The 24,525-nt window shown below is 43.0% G+C and overlaps 2 protein-coding genes across 2 annotated transcripts; one reads left to right on the forward strand and one right to left on the reverse strand.

The window, feature by feature from the left end:
- Positions 1–9,255: 9,255 nt before the first annotated feature.
- On the forward strand, positions 9,256–17,836 carry LOC110982700 (uncharacterized). The gene is made up of 3 exons (XM_022241319.2): positions 9,256–9,835; positions 10,886–11,038; positions 16,155–17,836. The coding sequence occupies exons 1-3, from the start codon at positions 9,724–9,726 to the stop codon at positions 16,238–16,240; spliced, it is 351 nt and encodes a 116-aa protein (XP_022097011.1). The 5' UTR covers positions 9,256–9,723; the 3' UTR covers positions 16,241–17,836.
- Positions 17,837–22,050: 4,214 nt separating this feature from the next.
- On the reverse strand, positions 22,051–23,470 carry LOC147796481 (uncharacterized). The gene has a single exon (XM_087147437.1). It carries the CDS (start codon positions 23,263–23,265, stop codon positions 22,087–22,089), a length of 1,179 nt encoding a protein of 392 aa, XP_087003563.1. The 5' UTR covers positions 23,266–23,470; the 3' UTR covers positions 22,051–22,086.
- Between the last annotated feature and the right edge of the window lie 1,055 nt (positions 23,471–24,525).

Consider the following 24,525-nt stretch of genomic DNA (forward strand, 5'->3'; position numbering starts at 1 on the left):
CCAACATGGCTCTTTTGGACCGAAGAGGGGGTGCTTCTGCTCAAGGAGGATAGTCCATGGGGTAAATATTTAAGATTACAGACTGATGCTTCAGAAGATAATGGGAAAGGTCTGGAAAGTAAGTACGATGGATGTCGTGTTAAAGTACTGACTGAAGAAAAATACACGTTTAACATAATTTGGGCTTAATGTAATCAGATTATGAAACTTGAATGCCACAGCGCATTATACAAAATGACACAGCATTAATGACAGTTACATGACGCTGCCAGTCGGTAGTCTTGACTTGAGACGCCGGCTTGTAAAGAGAATATACGAGCATATCTTCTCTTCCTTGAGTTTTGTAGGCCTATTTGTCACAGAACAACCGCTACTACCATGTTAAGTTGAGCGCTCCGATGCTCCATTAGGCGCGCTTTGCAAACAATCGCTTCTTTTGCGACCGGGCCCCCAAGTACCATTACAATGAAGGCTGGACTCGCAATATTTCACAATGGGTTTTGGCCCCGATGTTCAACATCCGGTCCCGCTCGCGGCGTGCTCGCATATACTTCACCCAGACTCCCTCCCCCCGGCCACAAGTCAGGAGTAATAATCAATCAGCAGACCAAAAATAAGAAAAAGAAAACCGACAAATTAGCAATTATCCTGAGTGCTTCTTTAATGGAGTAAAGATTGCTCAAGACGAATCAGGCTGAGACCGGGGGAAGATATGACGTAGCGGTCCCGCCACGGGCGCGCGTTTTAATGGATGGAAACGGTAACGGCATCAGCAAATAAGGCTGGCCTCCATCGGTGCTTAACAGTGTCGGTTGCTTCGTTCATCCCCGATTACAAATGGTAATCACTGTTTCGAGAGAATACACGTTAAAGTAGCCGCACCGTTAAATAGCTCCTTCTGGTTGAATAAAAGCCGAAACAGAAATATTGTCCCTCGTACCAACGTTTGTGATAGGTTTTGACACTTCTCATTTTCTTAAAAAATTAAAAGACAAAAGCAACCAAAAAATTCATACCGAAAATCAAGATGCGTGGAAGTATACCCTCCTCTGTGAATTAGGGAAGACTGGGGCTGGAGAGATTGTTTTTCAGCCGATTTTTCACCGACGAACACCTGGTATATATGCAAAGAGATCATCAAAATAATAGGCTATTCCATCAACCTACGAGGTCAAAAAACTTCCAATTGATAACACTCAAACATGCCATCATTCAACCTGTTTTACATGAGGAATGGAGTCTTATACTAGGTAAGAAGGCATAGGAAATGTTTTTCTGTTGATGAATTTCGGTCACGTAATTCCTGTGTTGGAAATCCTTCGGTTGATATAATATATTATTATCAAAATGTTATTTTTTTCAATCAATATGACCCATAATTATGATTCGCGATCTAGCCAAGAATTTTAATCACGTAACACTGAAGCAAATTCATAATCTTTACGGAAGCTTAAAATGGTTGTGTGATAAAATCTAGGCCCTATTTGAAACTTCAAATTCCATAGTTAAGCACTAGTCGGTTACGCACAATTCCTTTGTAAAATAGCTAAGAAAACGCGGACTGCAGCGATAGCTATAGCCAGTGGCGGCGGAAGCGGGGAGCCAGTGTCTCCCCCCCCCACCTTTTCGACCGGGAGCGTGGCCCCCTTACTTTTGTTGATCCTATAATAGGGGGTGGGGCTTAATGGATCGGCCTATTAATGGCTGATGCCTGATGGTCTCACATCGTTTTGCCGCCAATGGCGATAGCAGGCTTATGACAGTTATGCTAAGTATTCTGGCTATTTTACTATAGAATTATTCGTTTCAGAGATATTTTGTTACGAAAATGAACTTTCTATTACAGACGCGTTAACGTGTTTAGCCGATTCCATCTTCTTTTCATGACAGTTTCAGGGCTGATCCTAAATTAAATGTCACTGATTTCGGCCGAGGTTGAATCACCTGCACATTTATATCTTCGACATATAGTTTGTGCAAGAAAAGTCCAAACCAAGCATACAGGTCTAAATTACAATCTATCGAGACTGCCGGATGCAGGAACGCCAATTCATGTCTTGCGCTTCAGAAAATCGTTGATCCATCTGGTCAAATACGGGCCTGTCCGAAAATGAAGCAGAGCCAAATATTTTGGCAAGGCCGAGCGGAGCCGGCTCGTCTTCCCGGCTGGCACTCTGGGTATTTGGCTTTGGCAACGCGATCCCCCCCCCTGAACACGGGACCCTAAAAGATGATACCGCCAAGGATTATGTAGGAAATATAATATTTGACCGAGACAGAGGAAAATGTCAATGGGCCGTGATTCTGGTGCGCCCCGGTGGACGGGAAGGTACAGTCGCATTGCCGTTGCGGTGTAGACAGCGACGGTTGAGCTTGTCTCCAAATACGATGATCCATTGTTTGTTTGCCCTAAGGTTGTCAATACCGTGCTTCGCACTCGGGCAGGTGAAGTTAGATAGAATACAGTCAGGCAGGCAGTCAAAAGAGTATATGCCACGTTGACATTGGCTTCCTGGGTGAATTTGGCAAAAGTTCCATTCTGCGATCCACTTTCTGGTCGAAACACATGCTTATTGTAATAAAAGTTCTCGGCAAAATCACAACCGTCACACTTAAAAGCTATAAACATCCTTAATTCTTTGAAGTAAATCCATGTTGCCATTGTGTAACCAGCTTTTTTGTTATATTCGTTTCATCCATTTCCGGTAATATCACTAGCCTGCTATCATCCCCACGAACACAGATAAACTTTGGGAGTTGATTAGGTAAGTTAAGAGACAAGGAAAAATACAGGTCTACTGGTAGGAATCAAAACTGTTGACATGGACATGTGCGGTAGCCCTTGCGCGACGCAATATCGTAATAGGCTCGTAGGGAGGGGAAGACACACGTTTCTCCTCAGATCAAATTTGTGGAGACTGTTTTGCGGAAGATGTGATCATTTGTCATTTGAGGTACAGCATTGTTGAACCCTAAAAAGTCTGTCAGACTGTTGGTCTACTGGGGTTGAGGGGGGCTTGGCACTTTGCCAAGAGAAGTTGTGCGGGCAAAATGCCGACCGAGGTCAAGACTCATCACACTAGCAGGAACATGTGTAACAACAAGGGCCCCAGCAAAATCTTCTAGGTCTATGTTGCACCAGCTTGCCAGGTGACTCCGAACAAAATGGCACTTTTTCCGCCCGAATCACGTCCAGCAAACACGAACACCTCCAACCAAGCGACGTCAGCACTCTGTCTGACGGGGACCCCTCTACAGTAACGCAGGGGCCCGTGTCCGTGGAGGTTTATGTAAACCCGATCAAGTGCTTTCTTATAAAGTGAGCTAAAAAATGTTCGGATCGGAAAGCGACGTGCGAAGAATTGTGAGCCCAACATTGGGTTTTGAGCTCTTGTTAGGCCCTACATGTACCTGAAAAAACTCGCAATCCCATCTCAGAACTGGATTTTGGTTTGGTCTCCGAATGAAAATTCCACTTTGGGTTTTTTAAATTCCAAATTGGCTAGGCTCATTAAGGCTGAGTTCTCACACAACTCTCTAGCTAGACTGCCGTATTTTCCCAACGGCATTCCTGAATTTTTTTTGTTTGTGTGATTTCTACTGCTAAAATAAAGCCTATTGAGTGTGACTTCCTTAACAATTATTGACTTTTTGCCCATTTTCCTGACATATAAATCATACAGTGCACAAGCGAGCAGAGAGAAGACGACGAGGTAACGTTCAGCTTTAGATGACACAGAATCCTGGAAGCCGACACAAGAAGTCCGATATGTGAATAGAAAATGCCGATGCATGAATGTCGGTTCCGGGGATAAGATTTCAGTCAGGTCACACGTGCGGAACACAAAAACTCGCCAACCAAAGAAGGTTGGACATTATTTTACTGAAGACTCGATTTGGGGACAGCCCATTTGGACAATTCACGCTCCATTTTTTTTTTCTTTTTTTCCCCTTTTTTCTAAACTTTTATTCTTTGAGAATAAACTCAATTATAGGAAGCTACTTTTTGCAGAAATATTTTCTGAACGAATTCATTATGAAATTACCATTTTGCAATTCTGTCTGTATGCCTTGTTTCCAAAACACAGAATTTACTGCTATCTTTCTCGTGATGGCTTTGATTCTAAACGTATTCATGCACAGTCCCATTTGGAATAGGAAGCCATGTATTTAGGCTATTTTTGGATCCTATGTTATTTCCCATAGTCAGAACTACTTCATCGGAGGATGCAAAGTCCGGGAAGAGATAAGAATTTCAAAAATGTTCTGGAACCTGTGTCCAAAAAACGGTCAGTGCTATCCTCCGTTTTGTCGTTGGACTTTACCTGATAATTCAACAAACTTATTATTCAACAATTCTTATTTCAGTAAGCCTTTTGCCAGTTGAAATTGAATAAAATCTGGTACACTGAGTTACCTGATTGCACATAACAATGTGAATTCCCCAGACTAAATACACTGTTTCTATATCTCGTGACTCGAAACAAGCTTTCGCATAGCGACCGCCATCTCTGGAATGGACTGGTTCCTTTGTGCCCTTCTAATCCACTGAAAACAGTGTATTTACGCAAGGCGTCTCCTATGCATAACTAAGCAGAAGCTTGCACCGAATCACGAGGTATAGCAACAGTGTCTTAAGTATGGAAAATTCAAATTGTTTGTTCACGTGAATTTAAAGAACTCATTGCACCAGACTAACTTGCAAAAGGCTAATTGTAACGTGTATCAATGGCTGTTCTCGCTACAACTGATCAGCTATTTCAAAACCCCTCTCCCGCGGCAGTCCGCCATTGCTTATAGCATAACACACCTGCCTGCTGACCGGTTGGAATCCTCGCGCAAGGCGTATTTCGAATTTACGAGGCAATCATCTCCCGCATAACCGCGGAAGATGTACTTGTAAATGTTTCTCTGGTGCCAAAACTTCCATCCTCTTGGACCTTGTTCACGAGCGAATTTTTCTGAGTGCCTTGCAGTTTGAAGGTAAGAAGGTAGAACTCAATCATTTACAAAAAAAAAACAGATTATTGGTATGATTAGTTAGTGACATAAAGAGTTCATGGTGCATTTTGGCAAAATTTACGTCACTGGCGGCGCATCTTCCGGCTTGCGTCATCGAGGAGACACTCAAGAAAAGGTGATGTCATAGAATTCGAAACGCCGCCGAAGGCTGATATCAAAGTAATGAGACTATTCCAGGAATCTACCACAATGCTAGTTTCCGGATAGGCTATTCAGAAAACACTGTCGAGGTCGGTGTCTGCTATGTTTCACTTCGTCACTGTCCTATCTAACAATGGTGCTTCTAGTTTTGGTGGAGAGATAAATCAGCCGCCAATGTCAAGTCGACAGGTTTAACATGATTCGCGCTCGATTGAAATGTCAGACGGAAATGGAATGAGCCAATTCGGTATATCAAAAGAACAAGGACTTATGTACTCGAGCTCCATCCAACTTGAGTCGATACACAGTTTCTCTGATAACACAGACCTCCCCCGCGCGTGCCTATCAGTTCCAGGGCCAAATTTGTGGGGAGGCCAAACTTTCATTGAAAAAGTGGGGAAAAAATAAGCGTTTTTCTCATGTGACCTTTCAATAGCCTCTCTGGTGGGTGAGGTTGCATTTTTAGGCTTTTGTCACACTTTTTAAAGGGAAATGAAATGGACCAAAATTTTACTCCTCTCTTGACAACAACAGTTGGTTCTTTTTTTCCCGATCTGCCCTTATTTGGTGTTGTTATTCTCGAATGACCTCCGACTTAATTATCTTTTTTTTCAGTTTGCACATGCGATGTTGGAATTTGCGCTAACGCGTATCTACATGTACATGTAGATACGCGTGCCTGATTCGTTGCTCAAAGCAAAGTCTCTTCCTGGGTTGGGGTGCTCTTGACGTTACTTACTGCCTATGTGTAAAATACAATGGAATAGACCTCTTCACTAATAATTCATAATTATGCACGCATGTGCACAAATGGCCTCGGCGGCAAGAAGTGTGAGCGGCCCATTGAAAATGGACAGGGATGCGACTTCGATTATCATTTCCTCTCAGGTTTCTGACTTTGTTTAGTTTTTCTCAAGAAGATTCCATTAAATCGTTTTGCTATTAGTTTCTAATTGAAGTGGAATTTTTAGTGCTTTGTTAAAAGATTTTAAAATCGTAATTTTTCCTGTGCGCACGAGATCGTCGTTTCTTAGGTGTGGCCCCCTTCCAGCAGAAGTAGTATAAACCACATCGTTAGTGTTCTTGGAGTCAACCTGTGCGTTTTATAAACACACGTACCGATGAACATGTACATGTACATACACGTACATGTACATAGCTTACCATTGAACTTGGTCATAGCTTGGAGTACTACCGAAAGAAATGGTATCCAGTTGTGTTCGGGGTTATACAAGACAAAGTGCAGATTCCAAAGAGAAGGAGATCTGGTTCTTCAGATTTCCCAAGTGCAGAAAGCAGCGAATCGAATGGGTACAGTACCGGTACATGTACATTGAACCATGGAGGTACAGTGAGCATCAGTACGTGTTTTCAAAAATGCAGAGGTTGGCTGCAAGAACACTTACGATGTAATTTATGCTAATTATCGTGGAAGGGGCCTCACTCGTGCGTACAGGAATAATTACGGTTGTAAAATCTTTTAACAGAGCTCTAAAAAATACCACTTAAATTAGAAACTAATAGCAAAAATGATTCAATTCGATTTTCTGAGGAAAAAACTTGACAAAGTAAGAAAAATTGATCATCGAAGTCGCAACCCTGTACAATAATTAATGGCCCGCTCACACTTCTTGTCGCCAAGGCCATTTGTGCGCATGCGTGCATAATTATGAATTATTAATGAAGAGGTCTATCGTCAGAACATGCTCTAAGGTAATGAGATCGAGCCCTGTTGACAAAGTGGATAGATTTGTGAGTTCCTGTGAAGTCCCGTTTGAGGAGGCCTTGGGTATAGCTTTTAATTACTGTCGCAAAAGCATGTCTTTACTAATTTGGAATCAGAGTGGAAAAAGAGTTTGTACTAATGACTTGAAATTTTTCATCGGGACAAGATCGGAGCGACTTCAAATAAGTCCCCCCTCTATGCCAACCAGCAATACAGCTGATAATGAAGTGGATTTGGTTTAGTTTTCACCCACTGCAGCCAAAAAAAGCATCAATAAAGGTTTGTTGTATTGCTGTTGAAGTGCGTTGAACCCGTCGGCTGCTCAACCGGATAGGTTTGATCTATCACGAAGCAAAACCACGACGGCCTAGCCCCTTCCGAGGGGAAATGAAGTAGGGCGATTTCAGGACCGAATAAGGCATCAATGCATCACCTACATTACCAGCATACAGAAGTCATTTCCACCTTTTTGTCCGGCATTCTGAACGCTTCTACCCCTCGCACAAGCTCCGAATCAAGCCAAGCGTTACGGCACGGTAAATTCCATCCCCCAATACTAGCGAGAAATAGGAGCGAGGGCCGTTGGACAGAAACACGGCGGTGATGTCCTTCATCAAACACCGCGAACAGATCTGAGTGCTCGCCAAAGGACAAGATGGTAAAAACTGTGACAGGAATTCGATAACACAAATCATTATTGTTTCTCAAATATCAAAAGAAAACCCAGCCAGGTTATAGTGTAGCTATCAAACGAAAGTACAAACGAATATCACCACTTTCAGAATACAAAATTTGTAGAGCTATAGAGATTAAACTTCTTCACCAACTTAAAAAAAAATTGAATGAAGAGTAAGAGAATTGAAAACCGTGAAATCAACACGCCAAGATTTTTTCCAGACAGGCATAATATCTGAGGATGATGTCACCGGGAGAGTGAATTTTTTTTTTTTTGGTCTCCCGCAAATAATTTCCAGATAGGCCTGTATGCAAAAATATTCCAAATTGCGATCGATTCCTCGGTAATCGATCTTGAGGGAGATTTTATAACGATGCCGCCACAAAGCCCGCGGGGTGTCCATATAGCCTCGTGTGTATGTCTTGGTGGATTCTGACATCGAAAGGACGTTTGCGGACAATGGTTCCGCGATCATCAGGAGAAAAAATTCCAATTAGTTCTCCAAGTTCGGTTGGTAGTGAACGTAACAAGACTTTTCTTAGATTTATGGCTCGCGTTCACCTTGGAATTTTATTCTCTCAAAGGGGGACATTGGAATCGTGTTTTTTTTTCAATAACTGCCAAGTAGGCAAGAAGACTCTTTCTAGGCTACAAGAAAGAGCAGCCATGATTGTTGCCAATAACTTTGATTATATTAATTCTCATGGTACCATCAGAGCCCTTTCTTCGCAGACTTTTGAGCAAAGGAGGGACTTTTATTTAGCTTGTAATATGTATAAATGTGTTCACGGTTAAGCCCTGACAACTTTGTAATAATATTGAGATGTATTTTTGATAGCATGGATTTAACACTAGAAACGCTGATTCTCTTAAAGTTGTGGTCCCTACAGGCCTAACATGGAAAGTGTTAAGCAATTTTTCAACTATTCTGGGGCTATTATGGAACAACTTACCAGCTAAAGTCCATAATGCATCCTCTTTTGATGGTTTTAAAATTATGTATAAGACGCTTTATTTTTGATTAGTTTTTTTTTTTACAGTTTTGTGCCCTTGTTGGCCAATTCTATTCTTACCATTTTTTACCTTCTTAATTGTCCATTTTTTTTGTACTGCCCAGGACCAGGATGTGAAACAGCCTTTGAGCTGATTGTGTGTCCTGTCTAAAGATTTTTAAATAACAATAAGAACAACAATAATTAGAATTTGAAGAAAGCACAACACAATTTCAACAGACTGAAACAGGCTTGTTTTGCGAATGACAATTGATTCGATTCAAAATATGTGACTCCTTAGGCAATCATTAATGAACTAGTCCACAAGAATGACTGCAAATCATTTTACATGTATATGAATCGAAATGAATTAGCTAAATGAGTTTTTTGTGCTCTTATTTCTGAACACTTGTGTATAGGCTTAGTTTTCCATTTGGCAAAATTAGTAACAGTAATTTCGTTCGCAATAAATCACTGCTAATTTTTGCCGAAGTGAAAGGTCTTTTAATGCAGGAGATTGTGACGTGGGGTGCCAGGGGAATGAAACGTGTAAAAGTTGTATGCAAATTACGGTCAGCGTCATCCCCGTGTTAGCCTATGGAAATCCGGGATCATTCATGCGTCAACACTACAGAAAACATCTCAACCAATCAGGTCCGAGGGACCGCACGCGGGGACAGAGTGTTCCTGGGATGCGGCCCTTTGCATTTTTATTCTCGCCCGCTCTTTGCCGCGAATCAGCACCGATCCACGCCACTCCTGCACACGATACGCGTTGCTTTTTTGTGTAATTACGACACGAACTGATACTCCATCAGCGTCTGCCCCTCAAAAGGAGACTGGTTGTCTTTTGTGCGAGATTTGAAGCGCCTGGGGACGTGTCATTTCCCAACAAAAATAACCGAGGTGCCAATTTTTTTGTTTGCCGTTGCGCGCCACCTACAAAGAAAAGGAGCCACCCGTCACCGCATAAAAGGCGCGAACGAAGCCCGGGTCTCGTTCATTACACACTCCGATCACAGACCAGATTGGCCACTTCGTGAACAGTGATCGTCCGCTCTCGGTCTGTCTGACGAGTTGATCTTTCTCCCGATTCACTGCTCCCAAGAGATTTAGGGTTTTTTCTTAACCTCCGAGGCACAGGTAGACGACAGCTCACGGGAAAAATGACAGGAACAACTGCCACAAAAATGTGTGTGCTCTTAGCAACATTTGTGGTGCTTCTTGCCACGCTCACAGAAATGGCCAACACAATGGATTTGCCTTACTCAGAAGACGGTGAGTACAAACGCCCTTAACCATTCTCGTGAGATTGCCAGATCGCTATTTTCCATCTTTTTTTCGTTTAGTTAAGCCAAAATGATTATTATAAGATAACCATTCAGACTCTTTGACGTTTTGTTCTGCTTTCCATTTCAAAGAACTTCTTGAAAATTATACAGAAGATCTTTCAAATGAAAAAGAAGAACAGAAGACTATTTCCTACATACGAAAACGAGTGCCGACAATTATTGTCGAACCAATGATCATACCCGTTTCTTTGTACTTCCCCTTATGACTATGTAACATTGGACAAAAACCCTGATAGCATTGCAAACCGTATGATTGGTGTACATGAATTTTAAAAAGGAAGGGCCTAGCCCCCCCCCCCTTGAACAGAAGAGAATGGGGACCAGGCGCGTTTCTCTTAAGCATTGTCCTTAATCAACTTAGGGGCATATGTCCGGCCTGTGGGCGCAATATTTTCATCCCGTAAAGCAAACAATTACGCCTAACCATGTAACAATGTGATGAGTAAAATGTAGTGAAATGAGTTTCTCAGGAACACAAGCTACGAGCATTGCTAGATCTACGCAAGCGCACATTATTTCATTGCAATCGGCACTGACACAGATTAACAAACGGTCGAGTGTGCGCTGCTAAAGCGAGAATGTCACGGCGTGAGTTGTACGCCACACAGGTTCCTTCAGTGCAAGACCCCGAGGCCCGATTTCACCGAGATGCTAAATAGTAAAATGTTGTTGAGCAAAATACACGTACCGAGAAGAAGTTCAGTGAGAACCAGCCACTAGAGATATACATTATGATGATATTTGAATGGTGCCCTGGTTTTGCCAAGTAAACATTTTCTTTACGAGAAAAGAAACTAACTGGAAACGATAACTTCATTAGCTTCAAAGACCATACACTATAGTCTAGGCTACAATACACTGAAAGACCTCGATGTGAAAATAATGCATATTGACTTTTTTGCCAAATTTGTTAATTTAACACCCTCGTTATCACTCTGCTATACAAAATAATTCTTGATTTCTGTTTTGTGTGTAGAAAATCTTCCCTTCGGCGTGATGGAAAGACCCGGTGGATCACATGGGGCGTGGCAGAGGAGAACAGTTGACATACTATTGGAGGCTCTCACGTTGCTAAGAGAGGAAATGGACAAGCCCATGGGAGAAGACGCCCAGCAGGTAGTGAAGAAAGGTGAGACCACGCCCATGACTTGTATGTTCAAACTCACTGCAATTGCAGAAGTACTACCTTTCGAGTTCATAGTAAATGGCTTTATTTTGGTATCCGTACAATGACTGTCAACCGCTCACCGGATGATTCCTTCTCATGTTCTCGTAACGTCATGACTTTTCATTCAGTCCGTACTCAATCATCAGAGAAAACGTTATATTAAAATGAGACACAAAATGAAGAGGCAATTTGAGGCATCGCCAGCGCCCGAGTGTTTTTACGTATCAAAATGCGGGGAAAAAACACACAACGCTTTGATCGCTGTTTGAGCGTACTTTTGAATACGGGCGGTTTACAGTAGTGTGCCTCCATGAGTTTGCAACGCGTCGACCAATCACAACGCACAAAATCTGTCGACCCTTTCCAAAAGCGCACAGGGTCAACAGATTTCGCGCACAGTAATTGGCCAAAGCGTTGCAAACTCTTGGAGGCGCACTACAAAATCGCACGTATTGGGGGATATCTTTAATCTTGTAGCGTACTTCTCTGCATGCAATAACCATGTCTTGTGCAGATCACGTTTCAATAGTCCATTTTGTCGATATGCTCTGTGCGATTGGGTAAAATTTAAATGGCATAGCAATCAAAATATCTGCTTTTTTACACCACTGAATTTTTTAATGCACCAGTATAATATTCAGTCATTTCCAGAAATGATGGCATACAAGTGTGGCTTTTTTGAATGAGTAAAACGTCCATGTGGAAGCAAGATTTGAGAAAACAAATGCTTAAACGATTATGGTATCTGCACATTAGGGAATAGTGCTGACATCACAGAACGAACCCTATCCTCAATGATAGTGTACTTGTTTTTGGAAATTTATATTAAACCCCTATAATGCAGTTCTTTTTTTTCTTCTTTCAAGCTGTAACCTAATGAACTAAGCTAAAAAACAAACATTTTGGTTAACATGCCGTTCGTATTTGGCATATTTGTCGTCGTTCTGATAGAAAAACACCGGAAACACTCGTCGCGCTCACAACTTGGCTCAGTCCGGTATTGAACATTGCATGCAACATATGTGCAGCACAATTATCTGAAACCTCCCGTTTCAGATCATTAAAATGAAAAAAAATTCGTACCACTAAAGACTCCGAGCCTTTCATCACTATTGGTTGCCGATTAAGTTACGTACTTTACGCTCATTGTAATGGCAAGCCCAAGGCGAAACCCGAGAGGAGAGGGATTAGATGGATATGTGCAAATGGAAATGGTTCTTACCTTTTGTGGGCATTTTACTTACAGAGTTTATCGCCGCAATGACGTTCACAGACTTGAAATGTTCAACAGATACGAACTTCATGGCGCCGAGTCCTTCTCTCGGCCATTTTTATGTCGAGAGTGCATCAGCTAAGCAAAGTCTTCTACGAATTCGATCAGCTATGCGCCGTCATACTAACGACATGACCAGGCAGTGCGAACGCGTCCCAAATTCGTTTGGGGACATTACTGGGCGTTGCGATTGGTATCTCGTGAACCATTCCGACGTCAAATTTGTTTGCTCCACGGCTCCGCACTTGGCATGCTTATACGATCACGATCGCCGAATGATACCCTGACATTATCCTTCTGCTTCGCCCTACGATGAGTCTGCCCCACCATTGTCACATAGTTGACAATTTGATTAAGAGCGTGTTTTCGTTTCACCCGACCCGCGTTCGGCAGAGGTCAAATTGCGCTGGGGGGCAGACACGTACAATTCTCCCGTAAACATTATCCCTTGCACTTAGGTCAGATTTTTTTCCCCCAATCGTCCCTCGTTCAAATTTTATTTCTTGAAGTTCTCACTGTGCACTTTATAATGTGCACAATGAAGAATGTCTATTACTGAGAAGTTAACGAGATTTTTCCCTGAAGCTCACTCTTTGAATTATTCTATTCATGAATCGACGGATCGGGTTATGTATCTGATCTGAACATCCCAACAAGGCACGTTCACACCGTTTTCTGTTTTGTCTTTTGTTGTTGTTGTTTTTTTTTTTGGGTGGTGGTGGTGGCAGAGTTCTTTCTATTTGGCCCCTCCAGGGCGTGGGGGGGGACTTCGTATTTGGCAAGGTAGATTTCTTTCTTACATCCAATAACTGCCGGCGAAGTCTCGGTTTGATAATTTCATCGAGTTCGTATACCGGTCGGGGCCCGGAAATAATGCGCGGGGTTATTTGGCACACACGCAGTTTGCTGCGTTTAACTCTACGCCTGCAAGGATACCTTTTTGTTTGAGGATCCCAAATTATGGAAGTAACCAGGTGTGAAGTGACTGGCTGTCCATTTCAAGATTTTCGGTCAGTTTTATAGAAAAGCTTTAATCTTGACGAAAAAACTATAAAGGTAGGGGATATTAACCATCTCAAAAAAAGTCATGCATAAGGTCTCGACAAGAATATAAGATTAAATCAGACCTGAAGAAGGTACTCAGTTACCGAAAGGTCGGCAATCATATATTTCCTGAAGAAGGTACTCAGTTGCGGAAAGCTCGGCAATCATATATTTCAGAGCACTGATGCATAGGGTCTATCCGGTTCGTAAGTGACTTCGTCACAAAGGCGGACGCGTCACGATTTGCATGTTCCCATTGGACGATCGCTGACGTTGTGCGTTAACTTCCGGTTCCATGGTTCCATGCATAACGACGATCAATGCATGTAACTCTATGTGCAGTGCATGTACAGTGGGCGTGGTTTAAACTGAAGTGACGTCACACTTACGAACAGGATATCGTATGTTGGAAGGTCCAATAATTCGACACTATGGATGGCATGATTAACACATCAACTTCAACTTTAGTCAAATATTTTTATAATATGAAATCGGTATTTTGTAGGACGCGTGCAAGACTTTTTTTTTATTTGGAATTTTTAGTCCAAAATAGAGAATCGGTGTTTTTTGTAATCGATGGTAAACAGAGTGCATATAGATGCATGATCGTGGTTTCGAGTTTCTCATTTTTCTACTTCTCTGGGATCAGTTTCACAGACCCAGCCAGCGTTGGTGCAATCCTGCCAGACTCGATGGCCACGCTTGAATCGATTATTCGATGTGCGATCCTAAATGATTCCGGTTTCGATTTACGAAGATGTAGTTTCAAACATAATGTAGTTCCAATAGTCATAATATTACAAAAAAATTATTAAAACGGATTAGCCGATCAACTCTGGCACCAGCTGGGATGTCTGAACGATTGGAGATAGCAGGGACGGAAATTACTGCAGAACCATTGTCTTTTTGGCGCCCTATATAAAAGTTGCAAGAAACATAATAGAAAGCTTCATCATAAGAGTAAAAAAGAAAAGTCTCAGTGTATGATAAGCCATTGCGAGTTAAATTTGAATAAAATCTGGTACACTGTGTTATCTGATTGCATAGAAACGCAACAATTTGAATTCCCCAGACTAAAGACACTGTTTCTATACCTCGTGATTTGGGGCAAGCTTTTGCATAGCGACCACCATCTCTGGAATGGACTGGTTCCTTTATGCCGTTCTTATCCATTGAGAACAGTGTATTGTTGCAAGGCGTCTCTTATGTAACTAAGCAAAAGCTTGCCCCGAATCATGAAGTATAGCAACAGTGGTTTTAGTATGGAGAATTCAAGTTGTTATGTTCACGTGAATTTAAAGACCTAAGTGTACAGGATTTTATTCAAATTTAACTTGCAAATGCTTATTGAAAGCCACTACTGCAAGTGCCCTAGACAAGTGTCTGGATGTGGTGTTGTCGCAGCAATGGCGTCTCCTCGTTTTACCGGGCTCCCATGTTGACGTAAGGAGACGCAGAGAGCATCGCCGATCAGTTTCAGACGCTACGCTCTCATGGAAACACTTTATCGCGACATGCAGACGCAAATAGGGACGGCGACAGTCGGCAGAGTTAAACCTGGTTCAACTTTGCCGACTGTCTGCGTTGAGTCGCCATATAAGTTGGCCTATACAAACACGCACGCTGGTATGACCGGCGGGCGGTGTTGCTCTCGCTTGGTATCACTCATTTAGCCCATTGCTATTGTTGTTACCAATTGTCAACTGAATAGCTGACCTTAGGCAAAAACATTAAACTTGGGTATCAGTTTGCCTTCAAGAGGCGGTAACACCACCTAAAGTAGCATTTTATGCAAAAACTTTCTGATTTTCGGACGCCATATTGTTTACTCTTATGGATTGAATGGTTTTTATCTCCAGAATAAAATTAATTAGGAACCAACCGCACTCCAGGCGGTTTCCATCATAAGACAGTGTTCTATGGTAAGACGTCTATACGTCTTGCGTGCAGTTAGTGTTCGTTGCGACCATATACATATGGAAACGAGAATTTAGCGTTGTGTACCCCCCATTGGTGTTGTGTATAGGTTAAAGCAGACTTGAAGTGGGCCTTCGGCAGCTGTCACATTAACCAGATGGCACAACCCAACGGCTTGTGAGCCATTTTGCCTCGAGTCAAGTCACAGGCTACGTCATACCATTGTCATCTTTCATTCCCTTGTTACTCCAATACATGTGGTCTGATTTGCAGTTCGTTTCGTGTTTCCACTTGTGATTGATGAATTAACCACAGCTCTTTACTTTGATATCTGAAATAAACGACAGCATCGGGGTAGACTGTACATGTCAGTCTTTCTGGAAGAAGCTGCATCTTGATCAGTGATCCATCGTTGGTTCACTGACATCAGAAACCACCTAACGGATGGAGTGAATCGGTGTTGGGAGCTGATCGAGATCCAGCTCCGTGGAGTCTCACTATCCGGTTCGTAAGTGTGACGTCACTTCAGTTTAAACCACGCCCGCTGCACATACACTGCACATAGAGTTACATGCATTTATTGCCGTTTACATGGAACCAGGGAACCGGAAGTTAACGCACAACTTCAGCGATGGGAGCCTGCAAATCGTGGCGCGTCCGCCTTTGTGATGAAGTCACTTACGAACCGGATAGTCTTCCCTTCGTGCGGCAGTGAAGATGGTACAAACACGTGACGGCGTTAATGTTGGTACCGGTACTGATCAACTAACTTAATCACTCCGCCTGTAGACTTGTAATCGCGTTTGTTAATTGTTCTCTTCTTGCTGGTTTGTTTTTCGCCAGGAAACAGCCACTATCTGTTCTGGAGGACACCGGTGATTACCAGCAGATCACTTTCCGAGGAAAGCTCACGCAAACGCAGCAACTAAAGTACCGAGACAGTTCCGAAAGGCCCAAGTACAACGAGATAATTTTCTGTGATTTAAAAAAAATTCCTTTCCATACGGCGTCGTCTTGCTCTTGCATGTGAGCAAATTTTTTTTTTTTTTTTTTTGGGTAACCGGGCAGGATTTGTGTCGACGAGCAAATTGGTTAGATAAACGAGATAGTACCCAGAAGTGACCAAAATGGGGAAAGAACGTTTCGACAGTCGATGGCTGAAAACACACCGGTCCGTCTCACTTGTTCGTAGAGCAATAACGCGCCTGCAAAGAGCCCGTTTGTTTGCTGCCCTCAGGCGTCATTAAGCTTCCCAATGCAAGCCAGGAGCTCTTTGGCCCGATGGTCTTTTGGGGGTTTTTAAGCTAAAGGCCAAACTTTTCTACCTTTGCTCGTCGAAAACAATAATTGCTAAGTATGTCGTTGCAATTTTCATACATTTCACTTCCTGGGCGTAGCTGGAATACGCTTAGTTAAACATTCCCGCATGCAAATAAACTAATCTACAAAAATACATATACCGAAATTGAGATCTCCTCCTATTATTCTAATTTGTTGATTTTATTTAATACTCGACACCCTTAACATATTCTGGCTACACCTGTAGAGTCAAAACGTCTTATTCTATAAGGTTAAAATGTACGAGTTGCGTTTTTGTTTTCCTTTGTACACTTGACAACAGACGAAGGTAAACAATAAATTTGATGGAATTAATATTAGGTGTACTTTGTGAGTTGCCTTTTCCGTGGACATCCAAACCGAAGCCGTAGTGTTAGGAGCTGAACGTGACTTGAGTTGAAAGAGAGCTTCTGTGCTGCCAGCCCGTGCGGGCATCTTTCAAAACAAGCGATTGCATTTGGAAAACTTGGAAGACAAGCAAAACATGCTGTTGAGGATAGGGTCCCCGTGGGTCTCCATTCCCAATGCGTATACAAATATACCCTAGATTGTGTAATGCGTATATTAAGCTGAGAAGGCTTGTACTTGACTGGTACCCAGACGAATCGTGTTGGATGTCCCACTATTATAGGCAACGTAGTGGTTAGAGTGACCAACACAAAAGACCAACATGACAATGATTGACTTCGTGGGGAGTTTGTAGGATGTGCTAGACCTAGCCATAATAATAATGTTTTTAACTCCTTGTCTGAGGTTTATTAAGTATTGCTTATTTTTTGTTGCTATTCTCCATCCCCGCAGACTTTCGTTTAGTATGTTCAGTCGTAGATTTTACAGTGTTACAGTGGTTAATAGAACAAAGCGCCCATGGTCGTGAGAGCGCACCTGGACAGCGAATTCCCGTTGCTACTAGTCTGTACATGCTGGAACTCATGACTTAATATGTCAAGTTACCAAATAAAAACCTGAAACTGTTTAGTACGTTGACGACCGACAGTTATTTGGTACCACTAAGCCAGGCCTTGCCACTCTATTAGATTTGATGTATAAAATCTTACTCCCTTAAATGCAAGTTTTCTCGCCCAAACATTAGCGTAGCAGTAATACTGTTCAAGATTATCTGTAACAACATTTGGGATTGAAGCAATTCAGTTTGTATTAAAAGGAAAAAGAAGCATATACTCCAACGAGCTGTATACTCGGCCATTGATTTCAAATTCAACTCTTCCCAAAATATACAGCCCAGCGGTCTGATCCACTGAAGCGTTGCCCGTTTAGCACTTGCGCACTGTAGTGTGTTCTCTAGTGTCAGGCTACGTGTTCCTGTAGCGCGAATCTTACGCACGTGCACGCATGTCAGACTTTCTCTCTAAACTCCAAAGTGAACATTCCCTCCATTCGAGTGAAAATTCAATCCCTCTTATTGAAATTGAGGACCAGACGAATTGGAGTAAATTTCTTGACTCCAAGAGATTGAAATTTCATTCGAGGTTCCACTGGAAAGGATTATTTTCAGCCTTTTGCAGTCCAAATTCAGATGATTTTCACTCGAAAACGTCTTGTCCCCAATTTCACTCTTTCCGATTTATAGAGTTTGTGCACGCATGTCAGACATACTGGAGATCACGGCTATGATGGGTCAGAAAACATTAACAATGTGAGAAAGCTCTGTGGATTGGACTTTTCCAACCACTATTACCCTTGAAATTCCCGTTTCTTAAATTCTCTCACAACATCGCAATCAGAGCACGTGCCAATACCAGAGACGATTGGGCCTATAACGTACATCCATAATAAATCCGAAAGAGTGAAACTGGGGACAAGACGATTTAGAGTTAAAATCACTCTCAATTTAGATTGAAATATTCTGACAAAATAATCACGTCAATCGGAGCTCGAGTTAAAACTCGATCTTTTCGATTCGCGAAAGTCACTCTAAAACGTCTGGTCCCTATTTTTAGACTGCGGGAGTGAATTTTCACTCGAAAAGATTGAGTTTCACTCTTTTGAATTATACCCAGCAAGAAATGAGACCGAGGGGTACCCCCCCAACATGTCCAATCCCTATACACATTCCAGACTATTGTTACTTAACACATCCCCCCAAGATGTCTGAAAGGAATTCCCCAGATTCCTGCGAGACAATGACCAACACAAAGCAGGGGGGGTTCTCTCCGTCTCATACCTTGCTGCATATGTGAAATCAACCAGCAGACGCAGAAATAACAGGTGCTCTCCCTCACAGCGACAGCTAAATGGTTCTCCGGCACCAGTCTGCTCTGGCCACCATACATTCCCATATGCAGCAAGGTATGAGACGGAGAGAACTCCCCCTGCTTTTTGTTGGTCATTGTCTCGCAGGAATCTGGGGAATTCCTTTCAGACATCTTGGGGGATGTGTTAAGTAACAATAGGAATGTGTATAGGGATTGGACATGTGGGGGGGGTACCCCTCGGTCTCATTTCTTGCTGGGTATTGTTAATTCAAGATGCTACAAATCCACTCGCCTTGTTCTGTGACGTGCAGACGCGCGCCATTCAAACAGTGACGTGCCACACGTGCGCAGCTGTGCCCTCTTTAGAAGTGGTACTACTTTCAGGAAAGAACACCACCATTTGGGAGAGGGAAACCCGATCGAAGAACCATGAAACGGATATCACAATTCGTGGCTCGGGCCTTCGATTTTTGTCACCGGAGATCTCGAGTGCGTGACAATGCATACGTTCCGGGACCATGAGAGCCCAGAAATATGCAGCCTTATGCAACTGCGTCGTTTCGGATTCCACTGAGCGTCAGGGTTTCGTGATGATGTCAGCGCTTCGTGTAGGCAAACATCACCGAAGTGATGTCTGTACCACAAATTTCAAGACGGCATTTTGCAATACCAGAGATCAGACAGCAGAATTCTGAGATTGAAGAACGTCTGGTCTGCATGGACTGTATAACTGACGTCTCAAAATTGGTAAGCAGGGTTTAAAATATAGAGGCAAGTTATGCGTTAACGCGTCCTCAGGGGGCAAGAGTTTTGAATCACTGCAATAGGCTCGAGTAAGCCTTTTGTGCATAACACTAAATTAAGATACCAAAAACAGCCTCTGAGACAACAGCAACGCATAACTTCATTATGACGTTTAGCACCACTAAGACTTTGACACTTCAGAACGTGAAAATCCATTTTTGCACTGTAAAAACCAACGCCTATTATAAACACGTCTTGTAAACATGTACCCGCTTAAAATTAAACATCTTTACTGAAAACGTGTTTTGGTGTTAAGAAAGTGTTACTACCCTATAAAAGTGTTCTTGTGTCTTGTTAATTAACACTTAAACGCGTCTTTGCGTCTATTTCATTAAAACATCAACAGGTCTTTGTTTAGAAAATAAACGCATCAACGTGTTTAAGAATAGGATTGTTAACACTAGGACGCGTTCATAAAGTGTTACAAGGAATTCGGAAGGTGTTAAGATTAACACTTGTTTTAACAGTGTGGTGTCATTTTTGCTCTTACTGGCCATCCAAGCCTTTATACGAATGCTTCAGGAAAGAGGCGTGCTTTTATTAGTCACTTCTCAAATTTATTTTAATCCTAGCTAATGTTGTTAATTAACTTTCATTGAAAACAATTTAAACTATACCAATAGGCATATTCATATCTATTACTACTTCTCATATATTGTGAAATCACCCGAAATCACCCAATACATACACTATGTATCTGTTACATATATTGTTCAGCTCCAGCCTGGCCAAATTCATTTCACGTTATCATGATGGACAGAAAGGAACTCCGGGGCTTGGTATCCCTTTCCAGATATGGCCACATCCGAAACGAGAATTGTTCTTTGTGGCTGTGACTAATAACTGAGGAGGACCAATGGCAAAAAAGAAGTCTAGTCACCAAATAATCATTTCAGAGATGGCCTATGGTGACCCTGTGCGAAATTAAAGACACCAGACTACTCTAGGGATAGAAGTAATTGGTGACACCCAGCATGATCTGTGGCAAAAGAGAACCCCGTGTGACGCGTAATCTATACCCTAAGACTGTAGACCCTGTTCACGTGGAAGCCATTCCCCAAATCAGTTTTATATATTGCAAACCGTCGATTAGGATGGCACCAGACTGTTTTATACTTCAGTGAGTTCAAAGCCCCCCTTTCAATATTTTGTTCTAAATCTAGTTTCGAACACAGAGGTACATTTTTGTGTGTGAAATCATGACTTTGAAATTATTCATCAGAGTAGACAGGTGCAAATTTGTCATGAAATTTCACTTTATTGCATCATTTACTCTCAACATTCCAAAATGAAGAGTTAACCTCGATTTCAAATTCAATACAGCCGGCCCCGTGATTACATTCTATCGTACCGACTGCCTCCCCATGAAAATCTGAGAGGAATTCCCAGGTTTCCTACAACACAAAAGAAGACGCGCGGGGGGGGGCTTTGCCCACTCACTCATCGTGCACCACATGGAGCCGTTGGTGGCTTGTATGTTTTGAATCACACGGGGCTCAGGCCCGCTTCAAACGTCGAACTTCTGCCGTGTCTAATTCTAATAATGGTACAAAACTTGAATTGGACACGGCAGAAAATCGACGTTTGAAGAAACTGCCGGCTTTCTGCCGAAAGTTCAGCAGGTCTTGCCACTTTTAACTGCTTACTAGTAGCACTGCTTCAAACGCCGAATGTCTGCCGTGTCTAATTTAATTGACAGGTCCAAAATCAGAATCGTAGTGGTTCCATTTGAAAATGCGCATGCGCCTGCTGCAATTTCGCCCGTGGACATATCATTGAGTAAGGAGGATCTTCCGTCTGAACATGGTATTGATGAGCAGACAGATGAGGAAACCAGCGTTCCACCATGTCTAACATTTGTGTCTTTATGGCTAAAATAATGTCGACCCGACAAGGTCAGTTTGGGGCCTGGGTTGTGACATTTTCTTTTAGAAGGAGGAGCAGCAGGAGCAGTGAACAGACAAAACCGTCTTTTTAAATATTATCTGCAATAAAATTTACCACAAAGAGAAAGTGTGGCTTAATCACTACATATGTCTCCTGTCCTGGTGCGCTGTCATGAAAGATCACATTATGTTCCACGGAAAATCGACGTTTGAAGCAACTCCCGAATTTCTGTTGCTTTTAGGGGGATTGCGATTAATTGAATTGGACACAGAAGTTCGACGTTTGAAGTGGGTCAAACCGCTGACGGCAAAGTACATGAGCTTCAGTGTTCACTGGATAGCCAGCTTTTTGTCAAACATTTCAAGTCCCGAATGAACATCACAATCTATTCATCCACGGCAGGGTGTTATGGACCAACGAGTCCTCATAGCGCCCTCAGTCGACTGTCAACCGTGCCACTGCAGTTTTTTTCTTTTTTTTTTTTTTTTTTTTTTTTTAATGTGTTTTATTTCGCCTTCAGCCATAGTTGATCAGAATTCAGCCTCAACTGTTTGGAAGTAAATTGGCTGTTCGGTACGTTCTATTGTCTCATTGTTCTGAGTCTGCAACTCAGTCAAGGTGAGTGGCCTTGGGAACGGTGGTGCAGTTTCTTTCAAGTTGGGGAAATTTTGAGAGCGACGTCTCAAGGGTTTGATTACGCAAACGACGAGGATGAAGATAAAGGTGACCATGGCTGCGAGGAGGACAACAGAAACCACGAAAGCTGCGATCCACGGCACATAGGGGGTGGGGCTATCCTTGGGTAGGGTTGGTTTAGGGCTGGAGGCATTGGGTAGACTCAGAGGACCGGCCAGGCCCGTTGTGGTTTCGGACACATGCAGTGACGTCAGCATCATTAGTTGTCGTCTTGTGGCTTGACTTGGTCTCGGTGATATGGGATCTGTTGGATGTCTGACCACACTAACTGGCCCAATAGTGCAAGAACGCCTTTTCCCGGGGAAAGATGCCGAAGAAATCGTGCACATGAATTCAGTCCCACCATCGGCTACTTCTGTCGTCGTATCCAGTGACATTCTGACGGTGCCGTTGACGGTCAAAGATGTCCACGCGTTCTCGATGGGCATTTCTGGAGTTTGAGAAACACCCATATGGATTACGGGATTTCCGCCCTCAGACGAGCACTGAATGTGTAACTCGGTACCAGTGTCTACTGAAATTGGTCCGGCGGGGGAGCAAATGGGAAAGGGCTTACTGGGGAAGTACAACACTTCAAGCGTTATCGGGGCGGTTGCAGCCGCTTCGCTGGCAGGATTGGCCAAAATGTCTTTGACACTGCAAGCATATTCTCCCTGATCCACTCTGTGCAAGTTGGTGACGGTAAAGTCTTGGACGATGAGGGCGTTATTGGCTCTACTGTTCTCCGTGTGGAACACAAACCGTTCGTTGGTCGTCGTAGTCACGGTGCCCCATCGCAGAGTTCCCTCGGCGGGTTCCCGACGGCGCCACTCCACCACGTGGTAGTACCTGAGGCCCGTGGCGATGCACGTCATGTGCACCAGCTCGCCCTCTCTCATCAAGCCGTCCTCTGGTGTCACGATCCACGCAGACACGGTCGCTCCTTCGACGACCAAGAAGGGCCCGCCTGCATCCAATGAACACCACACCCGCAGCAGAAATAAACACATGTACAACTTGATCCTTCTTTCCATCTTCGACTCGGTCTTCAGTTATTAATATGCTTCAAATTCAAAGATGGCTTCAAAACTCAAGCTGACACAGGGTGGCCCCCTTAAGTCCGTAGCGTTCAGTTGTACCCGACTCAAAAACAGGTGTGTTCCCAATGGCTTTGTGTCCCTGATGAGCAACTAAACTACAGTAAAAACTGGCGTTCCACAAAGAATAAATGGACACTGCCGGGGAACGGCATCGTTTCGTCCACATAAACCAAGGCAATTTCGGACATTAAGCTTGAGCCGTCCAAGGACACTCTGATTTCCTTTGTCCTCCACGTTATTACCCTGGCATACATGGGGTAGCATCTCTGTTACGATGTTTCCTGGGTTGTTTCTTTGGTGTCAGTGGTGTTAGCAGTTTGCAAAGCTGTGTGGTTTTGTCACAAAGACTTGGCATAATTTTTCTGTATACAACTTGATGAGATTTCAGATGTTCAAAGGCCATCCCATACTATGTGCATCTTTTCTCGGATTCAAGGGGGCGCTCTCTCGTATAGGACTTTGGGACAGTGCTCGAAATGAGATCGTTGCAGTCTGCATGTCATTGTAGCAGGTGCCCGCCAGTGACGGGACCTAGTAGACTTCCTTAGACGCGGTATTCGGACATACACGGCCTTTCCCTGGATACCCACTGCCAACGGGTATTACCTTTCATTTCCTCAACATTTTGCAAATCTGCGACCCCCCCCCTTAGCTTAAATAAGCTGACTTCAACAAAATCACGTGAAAAAAAATCCTGGAAAAGACGTGTGTGACAAAAGTTCATCACTAGTCATTTCTGTCATAATGTCAAACAAACGGTGACGATTCAGTCGTAACTGTGACCAAGCGGAAATTCACAGACATCCTCCCTCACACACACACACACACCGCTCCAGATGACCGACATTAAATTGCCTTTCCAGTTCCACGGCATTGTAAGCAAAATATTTATCATAGCCCTACAATTCAAGGGCTGGTCCTCAACTAAATCTTTGAGAACCAAAAACATTGGGAGTTTCTTTATGTATACCTGACCTTTTTTTGTGGCCTTTCTGAGGGATGAGACTGAACTCACAATTATGTTTTGGAAGGGAAAGAAAATGAAAAAGTACCTCCAAATCACCACTCTTACTACATTTTAAAAACAAAATATTTTGTCCCTTGGAGGCCGTGGAATGGCCCCGTTGGCCCCATGGATTCGCCAATGACTCCATATCCAGCTGTTTCACCATTAGTGCCACAATTTTGAAACTA

Source organism: Acanthaster planci, linkage group LG16 (assembly GCF_054643075.1).
Source record: "Acanthaster planci isolate LZ-2023a linkage group LG16, COTS_SCS, whole genome shotgun sequence".
Taxonomy (NCBI): domain Eukaryota; kingdom Metazoa; phylum Echinodermata; class Asteroidea; order Valvatida; family Acanthasteridae; genus Acanthaster; species Acanthaster planci.

Coding starts and splice junctions, on each gene's coding strand:
- LOC110982700 (XM_022241319.2), top strand. CDS start 9,724: ATGACAGGAACAACTGCCACAAAAATGTGTGTGCTCTTAGCAACATTT. Junction 9,836..10,885: donor TTTGCCTTACTCAGAAGACG/GTGAGTACAAAC, acceptor TTTTGTGTGTAG/AAAATCTTCCCTTCGGCGTG. Junction 11,039..16,154: donor CCAGCAGGTAGTGAAGAAAG/GTGAGACCACGC, acceptor GTTTTTCGCCAG/GAAACAGCCACTATCTGTTC.
- LOC147796481 (XM_087147437.1), bottom strand. CDS start 23,265: ATGGAAAGAAGGATCAAGTTGTACATGTGTTTATTTCTGCTGCGGGTG.